General features: G+C 48.9%; 2 protein-coding genes across 2 annotated transcripts in view; one reads left to right on the forward strand and one right to left on the reverse strand.

Moving 5' to 3' along the window:
• Positions 1 to 2,269, reverse strand: part of NUP43 (nucleoporin 43) — a 123,987-nt gene extending 121,718 nt beyond the window's left edge. Inside the window, exons 1-2 of the mRNA XM_029594086.1 lie at positions 2,025 to 2,269; positions 1,548 to 1,670 (exon numbers count right to left, since the gene is read on the reverse strand). Of these exons, the coding sequence (XP_029449946.1) occupies positions 1,548 to 1,670; positions 2,025 to 2,144 (243 nt within the window). The 5' untranslated portion in view covers positions 2,145 to 2,269. The remainder of the gene's footprint in view (positions 1 to 1,547; positions 1,671 to 2,024) is intronic.
• The window catches only part of LOC115087202 (neurofilament heavy polypeptide-like), a 122,114-nt gene that overhangs the window by 88,259 nt on the left and 21,575 nt on the right, over positions 1 to 12,280 (forward strand). Inside the window, exon 3 of the mRNA XM_029594085.1 lies at positions 9,931 to 10,107. Within this exon, the coding sequence (XP_029449945.1) occupies positions 9,931 to 10,107 (177 nt within the window). The remainder of the gene's footprint in view (positions 1 to 9,930; positions 10,108 to 12,280) is intronic.

A 12,280-nucleotide genomic window follows, 5' to 3' on the forward strand; every position in this document is an offset into this window, starting at 1 on the left:
GGTTTCCCCGTCCCTAACCGGCTCTCTACTCGCTTTCCGGCCGCGTTAGCCCTTCCTGCGATCCCGAATCCCCTTTAACCTATTCCTACCCGCGTCCTAAATTCCCCGGGCAACCCCTTCCGCACGCGGCATGCATATTGCATGCAAACGAGCGAATTAGCTATTCCCTAGCATCCCGTAACCCACGCCCCGACTATCGCTAGTTTTCCCTGCCGTTTGTCGCGCGTTTAACCTGCAAACTTACCGCCTACCCTGACCCCTGCGGTAGAGGCAGGGGTAAGGTGTAGGTGGCAAGCTTTCCCCCAGCCCCCGCTCACCTGCCCCGGCCGCGTTCATGGGTGCCGGTCTCCGGGGCAGCCCCAGTCCTCTCCCCTCCTCCCGAAGCGCAAAAAAAAAAAAAAAAAAAAAAAGCGAAAAAAACTTAAAAGCAAAAATTAAGTCGCTTCGCCGCTTCACACTCTTCCCTCCTCCCGGAGCAGGGCACGAAAAGCAGCCTGCTCCGGGAGGAGAGATGACAGCGGCGAAGCAACTTACTTTTGCATCCGATCGGACCCGACAGCGGCGAAGCCAAGAAAAAAGCGAAAAAACCAAAAGGTGACCAGACTTACTTTTGCAGCCGTCCGGCCATCTGTAGAAGATATCGTTGCTCCCCTACCTCCCGGGAAGATGGCTGCCAGCACGGGGGAAAGCGGCCCCTTTGCATTCAATTGGCTGCTCAAGACGTGACGTCACGACGTTTGACGTCACGTCTTGAGCAGCCAATTGAATGCACAGGGGCCGCTTTCCCCCGTGCTGGCAGCCATCTTCCCAGGAGGTAGGGGAGCAATGATATCTTCTACAGATGGCTGGACGGCTGCAAAAGTAAGTCGGGTCGGGTCAGGTCAGGGTTACCTTTTGTTTTTTTCGCTTTTTTTTTTGGCTTCGCCGCTGTCAGGTCCGATCGGATGTAAAAGTAAGTTGCTTTGCCACTGTCATCTCTCTCCCCTCCTCCCGGAGCAAGGCTGCTTTTCGCGCCCTGCTTCGGGTGGAGGGGAGAGAGATGACAGCGGCGAAGCAACTTACTTTTGCATCCGATCGGACCCGACTTCCTGGTATCTGTCATTTCAAATGACATTTGAAATGACAGATACCAGCGTGGCGTGAAGCCTTAGGCCCGCGCACCCAGGATACTGTATAGGCGCTCTATCCAGTAAAATGGGTTGCGCGGGCCTAAGGCTTCACGGACGCGGTTTACATTTAAATAAAATTAGTGTTCAGGATCGAGCGGTAGGTGAGCTGCACTGTGCGTGCGGCAACCGCGGGTGCCGCAGGCACTAACGCAGCTCTTCCTACCGCTCGGTACTGGATAGACCTGACTGGCAGGAAGAAGGGAGAAGGCTTCCAATTAACCTGCAAGGGCAGGCAAAAGAAGGGAAGCACAACCGTGGCAAAACACTGGTTGAGAATCACTGCACTATTACAATCTTATGCTAACCATACTAAAATGTGATATGCCAAACAAAATAAGTACATGTTCCTATTGTATACCTAAACATTAAGTATTTTACCTGCATGTCCAAAACATCACCATTATGTTTGATGTCACACAGTAATTGATGATCTCCTTCATAGTCACCATCAGAGTTGAAGCTTCCAAAATCTCCAATAGACCAAACTGAAATTTTATTTTCCTACAAGAAAAAAAAAAGTACTTAGCATATCAAAGCTACTATTAATTGTATGGATTTTAAGATACATTGTTAAAAAAAATTATAAACTAGTAATCTGTAATAAACAAATGAATTAGTGTACGCAATTGGTTTCCCCTCCAAAAAACCAAAACTACAGATCCCTGCATGCAGCGGGACCCCTACGACTGGAAAATCTGGAGAGAAGCGAGTTTTTAACGCCTATCCCAGCATGTCTGGTTCTGCTTTGGGAGAGAGGTAGAGACAGACGATCACGGGCGGAACAGGCCGGTCGACCCGTGCTAGTTCCAGACCCTCACACTCAGCTCCATGCCCGACTTCGCCTACTCCCCCTACCTCGTTGTCCCAGGAGCCGGTGGCAAACACGTCGGGCAGCTGCAAGGAAGAGGAAGGCAGCGGGCGCCAGCGACTCTTACTGATCTTCTGCGACACGAACTTCGCATTAAATGTCTCCATGGTGGCGAGGCGGTGGGGCCGAAGCGTATTGGCCGCTTCTCGCCACGCCGTGCCTACCGCCTGTTTGCCCGCCTCTAATTGGTCTGGGGACCGGCGCACGTCAGACGGCAGAGCGGAGGGTTCGGTAGACTTCCGGCGCGCGAGCGTTTTTCGCAGGATGTGACTGACAGCCCTCTGATTTTTAGCGGCTGTTGGTGGGTGGCGCGGGAAAGGCTGCACACTATGTCCCAGATGTCCACCTACCTGCTCTTAAAGGGCTCTGCGGAGTAGTAACCTGTGAAGGATGCCCGCTGGAAGATAGAGCTCCCATCGACGGCTTTGGGCAGATTCAGATCAGTTATTGGAACACATATAAAATTATTACATGGATCTGCTTTCAGAAGGCTGTTTCTCCCTCCTCCCAACTATGTGCTTTGAAAGAGAGGGAAGTTTAGTAAATTTGCTCTCCAACCAATCGAAATTATAGCCAAGTCCTGTCCAGTGCATTTCAGCTAGGACCTGATTAGCATTTCCACTAAGAAAGACTCTTGTAAATGTGAATCGGTGATGTGCTAGATGGGGAATTCCGAAAGAGCGTTTGGCTAAGTGGAGTAGGCCTATTAAGAGTCCCTGAATAAAATAAAACTGAGGATGTCATAATGCCTCTATATCGCTCATTGGTTAGAGCGCACCTTGAATACTGTGTGCAATTCTAGTCGCCACATCTCAAAAAAGATATAGTTGCACTGGCTAAAGTACAGAGAAGAACGATCAAAAGGATAAAAGGCATTGAATGGCTCCTCTAGGAGAAGTTAGAGGTTAGGTCTGTTCAGTTTGGAGAAGAAGCGCTGAGGGGGGTATATGATAGAGGTCTACAAAATCATGAAAAGACTTGAATGGAGCTCAAATGTAAATGTGAAACAGTTATTTACCTTTTCAAATAATACAAGGACTAGGGGTACTCCATGAAGTTAGGAAGTAGCACATTTAAAACAAATCAGAGAAAATTGAGTGCTGCATCGGGGGCTTGGGAGAGTTGTGATCTGAGTGTTGGTGGTGATTTCCAAACAGAACTGTATGGATCTTTAGATTTAACCTCCTTGCACAGTGTGCACTCTAGTACGGTAATTCTGTGTACCCCGCTGTATTTTGGTGCAATATAAGACAGTGCTTATGGCTGTTCTTTCATAAATGGAATATTTTAATAGATATTTTATGTATTATAATGTTGTGTTAAGGATTTTATGTATTTCTTACTTTGTTTTATTTTATTCAAATGCTTTTAACTCTGCATTTGCTAATAAATTTGTACACTGATATGATGTGTTTTTACGAATGTCGGTATAAAAAAACAATAAATAAATAAATAAAATAAATAAAAAATTCTTTTTTACTCAGTGCACAATTAAGCTCTGGAATTCATTGTCAGAGGATGTGGTTAAGGCAGCTAGTGTAGCTGTGTTTAAAAAAGGGTTAGATAAGTTCCTGGAGAAGTCCATAAACTGCTATTCCTGAACATACCCAGATCAGTCCAGACCAGTGGGTTATGTACTCCCATCAGCAGATGGAGGCAGAGAAAAAAACTTCGAGGCACTGTTATATACCACTAGTGCCGCCTGCAGCTCCTCCGTATTTCTCTGTCTTCAGCAAATGGTGGTCGTGCATCCTGAAGCTCTGGACTGAGTTTTAGCAGGGCTCCCCGAGGTGTGAGGTTCCGATCGCAGGCCATCCCTTAGGTGGAGCAGGATGACACCCCCGACCGTAGAGCCCTTGGATTCCGGGGAGTTGGATAGCCAGGGGACGGGTTCCCTTCATGCCCCAAAGTCCTCTTCCAGCGCCTCATAAAGGAAAAGTACCCCTGTGGGGATTTTTTTGTTACTTACAGAGTTAAAAAAAAAATAAAAATAAAAATATATATATATATAAAGATTCTTGCTTCCGTTTTTTTCTCTGCAGGGGCTTTTCTCTGAGGCTTGCTGTTTCAGGCAGTGCTCGGCTGGTGGGGGGGGGGGGGGGGGGGGGCGGGGAGCCTCCTAGTGCCCGGAGCCTCCTCGGGTCGGGGAAGCAGCTCCTGGGCGTTTTTGGCCTCAGGGCAGGTGTCCTGAGGGCCTGGGCAGTCAAATCAGAGGTTTGCAGTAATTTTTAAACTGCTTCCTTCTTCTGCGGAGTGCTGAGCCCGGCTATTTTTGGCGTGGGATCCATTTTGTTTTTTCACAGGTCCTGCGCGAGTGCTCAGCTCGACCGATTTTCTTCCTTCTGGGACCCCAGGGAGCTGGGGGAAGGACTGCCATTTCTGAAAGTGCCCTGGGGGCCTGAGGCCTGGTTTTAGAGTTGGATGCTCACTCTCTGTGCCTCATGTGCTGGGGGGGGGGGAGGGGTCATCTGCCAAGGGCCAGAAGCCCAGAAAGCCTAAGCGCATGCCTGGGGAACGAGCAGGAATGAAAGGATACCCAGGGGATGGAAGCTAAGGAAGTCCCCTCTGCGCTGTCCCCGGCAGTGGTAGAACCAGGTTAGGGAGACCCGAAGGATACAACTTCGGATTCCAGTAGCGATGATGTGGGACCCGGTGGTTTCTCCCTGGAGTTTGTGCTACTAATGCATGAAGCCTTCCTGGCCAGGAAGGCTGTGAAGAGGAGATCTCAGGACAGCGCTGGTGGCTCTACCAAGCATCTGAAGACACAGGTTCTACCTTCTCTGGGCCCTCAGGCACAAGGGAGCCGTGGAGATGCGGGGACCGTGGGGGACCCCCTGTTGGGGGGGGTCTAGCCACGTCCCAGGGTGACACTGACCCCGATCTGGACCCAGATGCCGGCGGGGGACGATCCGTTGTTGGACGTCTCTGGGGGGGGGGGAGGGGTTTGATGACCCTCGGGTGGTCCAGCTGTTTAAGCAGGAGGAATTGCTTCCCCTTATTCCCCAGGTGCTGGAGGAACTGGGACTAAAACTGTCACAGTGAGGATTCAGACAGCGAAGGGGTCAATCCGGTCCTGGACGGGCTGCGAGGACCTCCTTCGGCTTTCCCAATCCCGAGGAAAATTCAGAAGCTTATCAGCAGGGAATGGGATGCCCCAGAGGCCGGCCTTATGGTGGGCCGGGCCATGGCCAAGCTGTATCCACTGTCGGAAGAGCATTTGGAGCCCTTATGGAACCCCAAGTTGGACGCTGCGGTAGCAGCCGTTATTAAGAAGACTACTATTCTGGTGGCAGAATCAGCTGCCCTGAAGGACGTTCAGGACCGCAAATTGGAGGTCCACCTGAAGCGCCTCTTTGAAGTTTCGGTTTTGAGCCTCAGAGCGGCAGTCTGTGCCAGTATGTTGCAGCACGCTTGCCTGTGTTGGATCCAGCAGCCACAGGACCCAGCCTCCGCGGGGATCATGTCCCAGGCACAGGCGGCTCGCCTGGAGGCGGAGGTGGCATACACGGCAGACGTCCTGTATGACCTGGTATGAACATCGGCACGTTCCATGGTCTCTTTGGTGGCGGCCCGACGCTTGTTGTGGCTCCGGAATTGGTCGGCTGACTCTTCTTCCAAAGCTCGCTTGTGCAGTCTCCCCTTCAGGGGGAAGCTCTTGTTTGGCGAGGAGCTGGACCAGCTGGTGAAGTTGCTGGGAGAGGCCAAAGGCAATAGGCTTCAGGAAGATAGAAAGCCCTTGCGGAAGGCATTTGCCCCAAGGAGCCGGATTAGAGACTCCAGGAGATTTAAGTCGGGAAGGGGGGGGTTCCCTCCTCTTCCTATGGATCCAGACCTTTCTCGGGGCGACAACAGTCCTTTCGGGTATCCAACCGAGCAGCAAAGGGAGGTGCTGGCCAGAGCTCTGGGACCGGAAAACCTTCAAGATGAAATCAGGATCACCCACTCCTTGGAGATAGCCGTAGGAGGACGGCTGTCCCAGTTTTACGAGGAGTGGGCAAGGATCACGACCGACCAGTGGGTTCTCCGGCTGATCCGCGTAGGCTACGCCTTACAGTTTTCACACCCTCCCAGGGATGCCTTTCTGGTGTCACGCTGTTCTTCCCTAAACAAGCATGCCGTGGTTGAGGCTCGCTTCGACACTCACCTGGTCTGGGTGTTTCTAACGGAGGCGCAAACTACAACAGCAGGTGATCAGTTTTCGGGGGCCGCGGACTTCAACGGCCTGGGATTATCTGCAGGTTCTGGGATCCATGGCCTCGACGCTAGAGCTCGTCCCGTGGACCTTTGCTCACATGAGACTGTTGCAGCGGGCTCTCCTGTCCCGATGGAGTCCAGTGATGAAGCAATATCAGGTGCACCTGCCCCTGACCTCGCAGTGTAGATCCAGCCTGGAGTGGTGGTTAGTAGATACCAATCTGCAGAAAGGAATGCCCCTTGAAACCACGGACTGGGTGGTGGTCTCCACGGACGCCACCCTGCGAGGCTGGGGTGCGGTGTGCTTAGGCAGAGCGGCACAAGGCCTATGGTTGGAATCAGAAATCCTTTGGTCCATCAACTGCCTGGAGACCAGGGCAGTCTGCAGGGAGGCCTTTCTGGATCTGTTACAGGGGCGGATGGTCCCTGTGTATTCAGACAACGCCACCACGGTGGCATACCTCAACCATCAGGGAGGGTTACGCACCTAAGTTATGCGCGTAACCCTTAAATAAAACCCCTGCGTGCGCCGAGCCTATTTTGCATAGGCTCGGTGGCGCGCGCAAGCCCCGGGATGCGCGTAAGTCCCGGGGCTTTGCTAGGGGGGCTGTGTCGGGGGCGGCGCGACGTTCAGGGCATTCCGGGGGGCGTTCCGGGGGGCGTGGTGCTGGCCCGGGGGCGTTCTGAGGGGCGTGCCCGAGGCCTCCGGACCAGCCCCCAGGTCGGGTGATGGCGCGCCAGTAGGCCACCGGCGTGCGTGAGTTACGCCTGCTTTGGGCAGGCATAACTTGTGCAGTAAAGGTAGGGGGGTTTAGATAGCACTGGGGGGGTGAATTAGGTTGGGGAAGGTGGGGGGAGGGAATGGGCAGCGCGCGCAGGGCTCGGCGCGCGCAAGATGATCAAATGTGCATCCCCTTGCGCACGCCGACTCCGGATTTTAAAAGATACGTGCGGCTACGCGCGTATCTATTGAAATCCGGCGTACTTTTGTTTGCGCCTGGTGCGCGAACAAAAGTACGCGCTCACGCTTTTTTAAAAAATGTACCCCATGATGCTAATGCAGAAAGACTGAATGAATTCTTTGCTTTGGTGTTTACTGAAGAGAATGTTCTTAAGATATCTGTGACGGAAACCGTATTCAATGGAGATGATTCAGAAGAACTGATACAAATCACTGTGAAGATGGAAGATGTTTTAAGGGAGATTGACAAACTAATGAGTAGCAAATCACCTGGACCAGATGGTATACACCCCAGAATTCTGAAAGAACTCAAACATGAAATTGCAAATCTGTTACTGCTAATTTATAACCTATCATTTGGATCGTCCATCGTGCCTGAAGACTGGATGGTGGCCAATGTAACCCCAATCTTTAAAAAGAGCTCCAGGAGTGATCTAGGAAACTATAGACTGGTGAATCTGACTTCAGTGCTGGGAAAAATCATGGAAACTATTCTAAAGAACAAAATCACAGAACATTTATTTTATGATTCCTGGCTGCAGGACACCACGGCCTGGCTCCTACCTTCCTCCAGTCCAGCCCCGGGGTGTCCCCTGACAGCCCTCCGCTCATCATAGGCTTCAACCTGGCCTCTCCACGGCTGCGTCTCCATGAGGGAGACGTCGCCAAGCTCCTGCACGTCCTCCTTGCTCCTAGCCCCGCCCCTAGATGCGCACGCGCTGGGATGATCTTTTAAAGGGACCAGCGCGGGAAACCACTCCTGATTGAAGAAATGACATCAGACGCCTTCCAGGTATTTAAATCCTGTTCAGACTCCCTTTCTTTGCCTTGCAATGAGGTTCGCTCCTTGAGTTTGATAGTTGCTGTCTTCGTTCCTGCTTGCTTCTGCCCCAGCGTGTTCCTGAGTCCTGCTCCAGCCTTGCTCCTGTTCCAGCCCGTCCTTGCCTGCTCCTGTTCCTGCTTTCCCCTGGCTTGTCTTCCTGGCTCCTGACCTCGGCTTGTTCTTCGGTATCCTGCTTCGCTACCCGTCCCGACTTCTGGCTTGTCTTCGGTCTCTGCTGTCTGCCGCCTGCCCCGATTCTTGGTTTGCCTCCTCGTCTTGCCTCTCTGCTGCCTGCCTTGATTCGGATTTCTCTTCAAGACCTTCACCCTCCGGAGACCGCATCTAAGTCCAAGCGGCTCGGGTCCTCACGGGCCGCTTGGGGGGGGGGGGACGACCACGGTCTTCCAGTGGTGAAGTTCCTGTTGGTCTCCTAGCTCTGACTTCTTCTTCGGATTTTCTACTTCTGGGACTCTCTTCATGCCTTCATCTAAAGAATCCGCACCTAGGTCCAAGTGACTCGGGTTCCCAACGGCTCCTCCTTGGGGGATCTCGGGTTTCCAGTGGTGAAGATTTTCTTGGAACTTTGGCTCAAGTCCGCCTCCCAGCTACGACTCCACTGTGGGTATTCCTTCAGCGCTGCATCAGCATCTTCTAGCCGGCCCAGGGGTCCACAACTGTAACAATTTAGAAATACATAGTTTAATGGGATACAGCCAGCATGGAGTTACACAAGGGAAAACTTGCCTCACCAATCTGATACATATTTTTGAAGGGGTTACTAAGTATGTGGATAATGGTGAGCTGGTGGATGTAGTGTATTTGGATTTTCAAGTGCCCCATGAGAGACTCCTGAGAAAATTAAAAAGTTCATGGAATAGGACGCAATATCCTATTCTGGTTTGCAAATTGGTTAAAATATAGGAAACAAAGAGTAGAACTAAATGGTCAGTTTTCTCAGTGGAAAAGTGTAAACAGTGGAATGCCTCAAGAATCTGTACTTGGACCTGTGCTTTTTAATATATTCATAAATGATCTGTGAATTTAAGGATTTATGCAGTCAATCTTGGTAAGACAGATGGATGTTTTAAAAAAATTATTTTGTTACATTGAGAAGCATTTGGAACACTGAATTAGTCTACCTGACTAAGCCCATGGAGGGTGAAATAGAGATCCTTTGTATATTAAATATGATCAGCGTTATTATATTCAATATGATCATCTGGGCATGATACTAGATATGATCAGTGTGATATCCAAATATGACCATTGTGATAAGTAGCCATGATATTGATATAATCATTGAAAAGTTTTAAGATAGCAAAACCTGTATGTTAATTACAGATAGTACAGTAGAAATAGTATTTGATTAATACTCACCAGTTTGTCTTATATAATATACAATATTGGTATAATTGCACCAAGATATCATTGATGCATTTTATTGATTTATTTTGTATTAATATTTCTTTTAGCACTTTATATAATTTAAATATTTTTGTATGTTATAATAATATTATTATACATTTTTATACTTTTCAAGTAGCCCTTTGTTTATAAACTTTCTCTAATGTATAATGAGCATTCATATTCCTGCTTGATATATTTAATAACTTTTGTAAACTTATTTTGAGTAAATATATAGGTTGCTTTTACAAAATTGCCCATTTGATATGGGGTAAAGTTACATGTGCATGCCCTGCTTGCACATAAGTTTACCCGGACTGAGCATTGATAAAAGATTTGTATGGATGATTTAGCAGATATAACTTGTGGAGGTAGATTTGATGGGATAGTTTTCAAAGCAGACTTGTGCGTGTAAGTCCATTTTGAAAATTGGTGTAACTTATATGCATATTTGCTGACATTTTTATGTGTGATATTTCAAAATTACCCTGTATGTGTGTACCTCCTACAGACTTCTGCAGAACTACAGGAAAATAATTCAGATTCCACTTCTGAGAATATTGAACCTGAGGCAACTGCTCCAAAGGCTCGTCCCTGGATCTGGCCTCAAGGTTTCCGTAAGACCGGAATGATTTACATAGATAATGAAGGAGACTTCTGGGCCTTAACTCGTCCTCCATTATTTACAGTAAGTAATTTTTACAAATATCATGTTTGATTATTTTACCCTAAATGTTAATTTTTAAAAATATAAAAATGTTTTAATATATGATGAACATTGAATTATGGGGAAAAATGGGTTGGCAGATTAGAGGTTATGTCATAAAGTACAAAACACACATTTATAAATGCAGAAGTTTTACCTTCAATTCTGCGAAAACGCAATGAATGCATACAAGATTAGATTTTTCATTAAGACTATATACAAAGATACTTCGCCTTACAGTTTTCAGGGTGAGTCTTATATATCTTGGAAAGTCAGAAACACCGCATTGGAGGTCAAGAACAGGTCATCAGTCACTTTTAACATTCAACAAGTTTATTTTCTGAGCTGTTCTTTCCTCTGATCTAATCAGTTTGCCTTGACTTTGGTCTTTATTGCTAATTTTCTTGACCTATGTCCCAGTTACTTCTCTGGGATACTCCAGTATGTTCTTGTTATTTGCTGAGGCCTCAACATCTGTGCTAATCATATCAGCAACAGTTAGGTGTGATTAGGTTATTGATGTCCTATTTTCCCTGACATCTGCACAGTTAGCCTCAATGGTAACTGCTTGTTAATATTTCTGAGATCATGACTTATTTCTTGTTTCAAGCAAGCTAAGAAAAATGGCATATTGATTCTCAGAACTTATAGGCCTTATGTCAAGCAATTACACTAGCTATATTAGTGATTATCTTTGTTCCACTAATTTCTATTGCATTACAAAGTTTTTCATATTAACTACATAATCCTTAAATAATTTTTCCATTTGCCAGATTTTGGAACAATGAAATCACAATAATAAGCAATATCATCAAACTAATATCAAAGCAAATGGAAAACTTAAGGGGCGGATTTTCAGAGCCCTGCTCGCGTAAATCCGCCCGGTTTTGGGCGGATTTACGCGAGCAGGGCCCTGCGCGCCGGGAAGCCTATTTTACATAGGCCTCCCGGCGCGCGCAGAGCCCCGGGACTCGCGTAAGTCCCGGGGTTCTCCGAGGGGGGCGTGTCGGGGGCGGGCCCGGTCGTCGCGACGTTTCGGGGGCGTGTCGGCAGCGTTTCGGGGGCGGGTACGGGGGCGTGGCTACGGCCCGGGGCGGTCCGGGGGCATGGCCGCGCCCTCCGTACCCGCCCCCAGGTCGCGGCCCGGCGCGCAGGAGGCCCGCTGGCACGCGGGGATTTACGCCTCCCTCTGGGAGGCGTAAATCCCCCAACAAAGGTAAGGGGGGGGTTTAGACAGGGCCGGGCGGGGGGGGAAGGGAGGGGAAGGTGAGGGGAGGGCAAAGGAAAGTTCCCTCCGAGGCCGCTCCGATTTCGGAGCGGCCTCGGAGGGAACGGGGGTAGGCTGCGCGGCTCGGCGCGCGCCGGCTATACAAAATCCATAGCCTTGCGCACGCCGATCCAGGTTTTTAGCAAATACGCGCGGCTCCGCGCGTATCTACTAAAATCCAGCGTACTTTTGTTTGCGCCTGGAGCGCAAACAAAAGTAGGCTATTCGCGCGCCTTTTAAAATCCGCCCCTAAGAGCTTAAGCCTAAAAATGCGAGTCCCGGGGCTCTGCGCGCGCCGGGAGGCCTATGTAAAATAGGCTTCCCGGCGCGCAGGGCCCTGCTCGCGTAAATCCGCCCGGTTTTGGGCGCATCCGCGTAAATCCGCCCCAATGCATCTCTCACTGAAAGTATGGAAATTGGCATAAAGAAAGAAAATGTGCAGATAAACATACATAGGAGTACATTTTCTAGTACAATCAACAGGGAAAGTAACTCAAATTATATCCTCTTGTCAAGAGAAGTACACAAAAGCTGAAGCATGGTTGGGATTCAAAAGTACAGTCTTCTGAGGCAATAATAACACAACATGCATATTATATTTACATGCATTCCTGTAGTGCCAACCAGAAAACTCTACAAAAAAGGCTACTTGGAACTCCTATGGAATTAGACTTTTTGTAATGCGTATTGGGTGTGAGCTTGGCCCTCAGAAAGAAATGAATAAACAAAATTACCATTACAATATAGTAAACCTCCTATACAAGAACAACCTTAACAATCTTATCTATGAAAAGGCATCAAATGCATATATTACACTAGGCCAGTGATGGCTAACCTATGACACGCGTGTCAGAGGTGACACGCCGAGACTTTTTGCTGACACGTGCA

The sequence above is a fragment of the Rhinatrema bivittatum genome, chromosome 3 (assembly GCF_901001135.1).
Source record: "Rhinatrema bivittatum chromosome 3, aRhiBiv1.1, whole genome shotgun sequence".
In the NCBI taxonomy this organism is placed as follows: Eukaryota; Metazoa; Chordata; class Amphibia; order Gymnophiona; family Rhinatrematidae; genus Rhinatrema; species Rhinatrema bivittatum.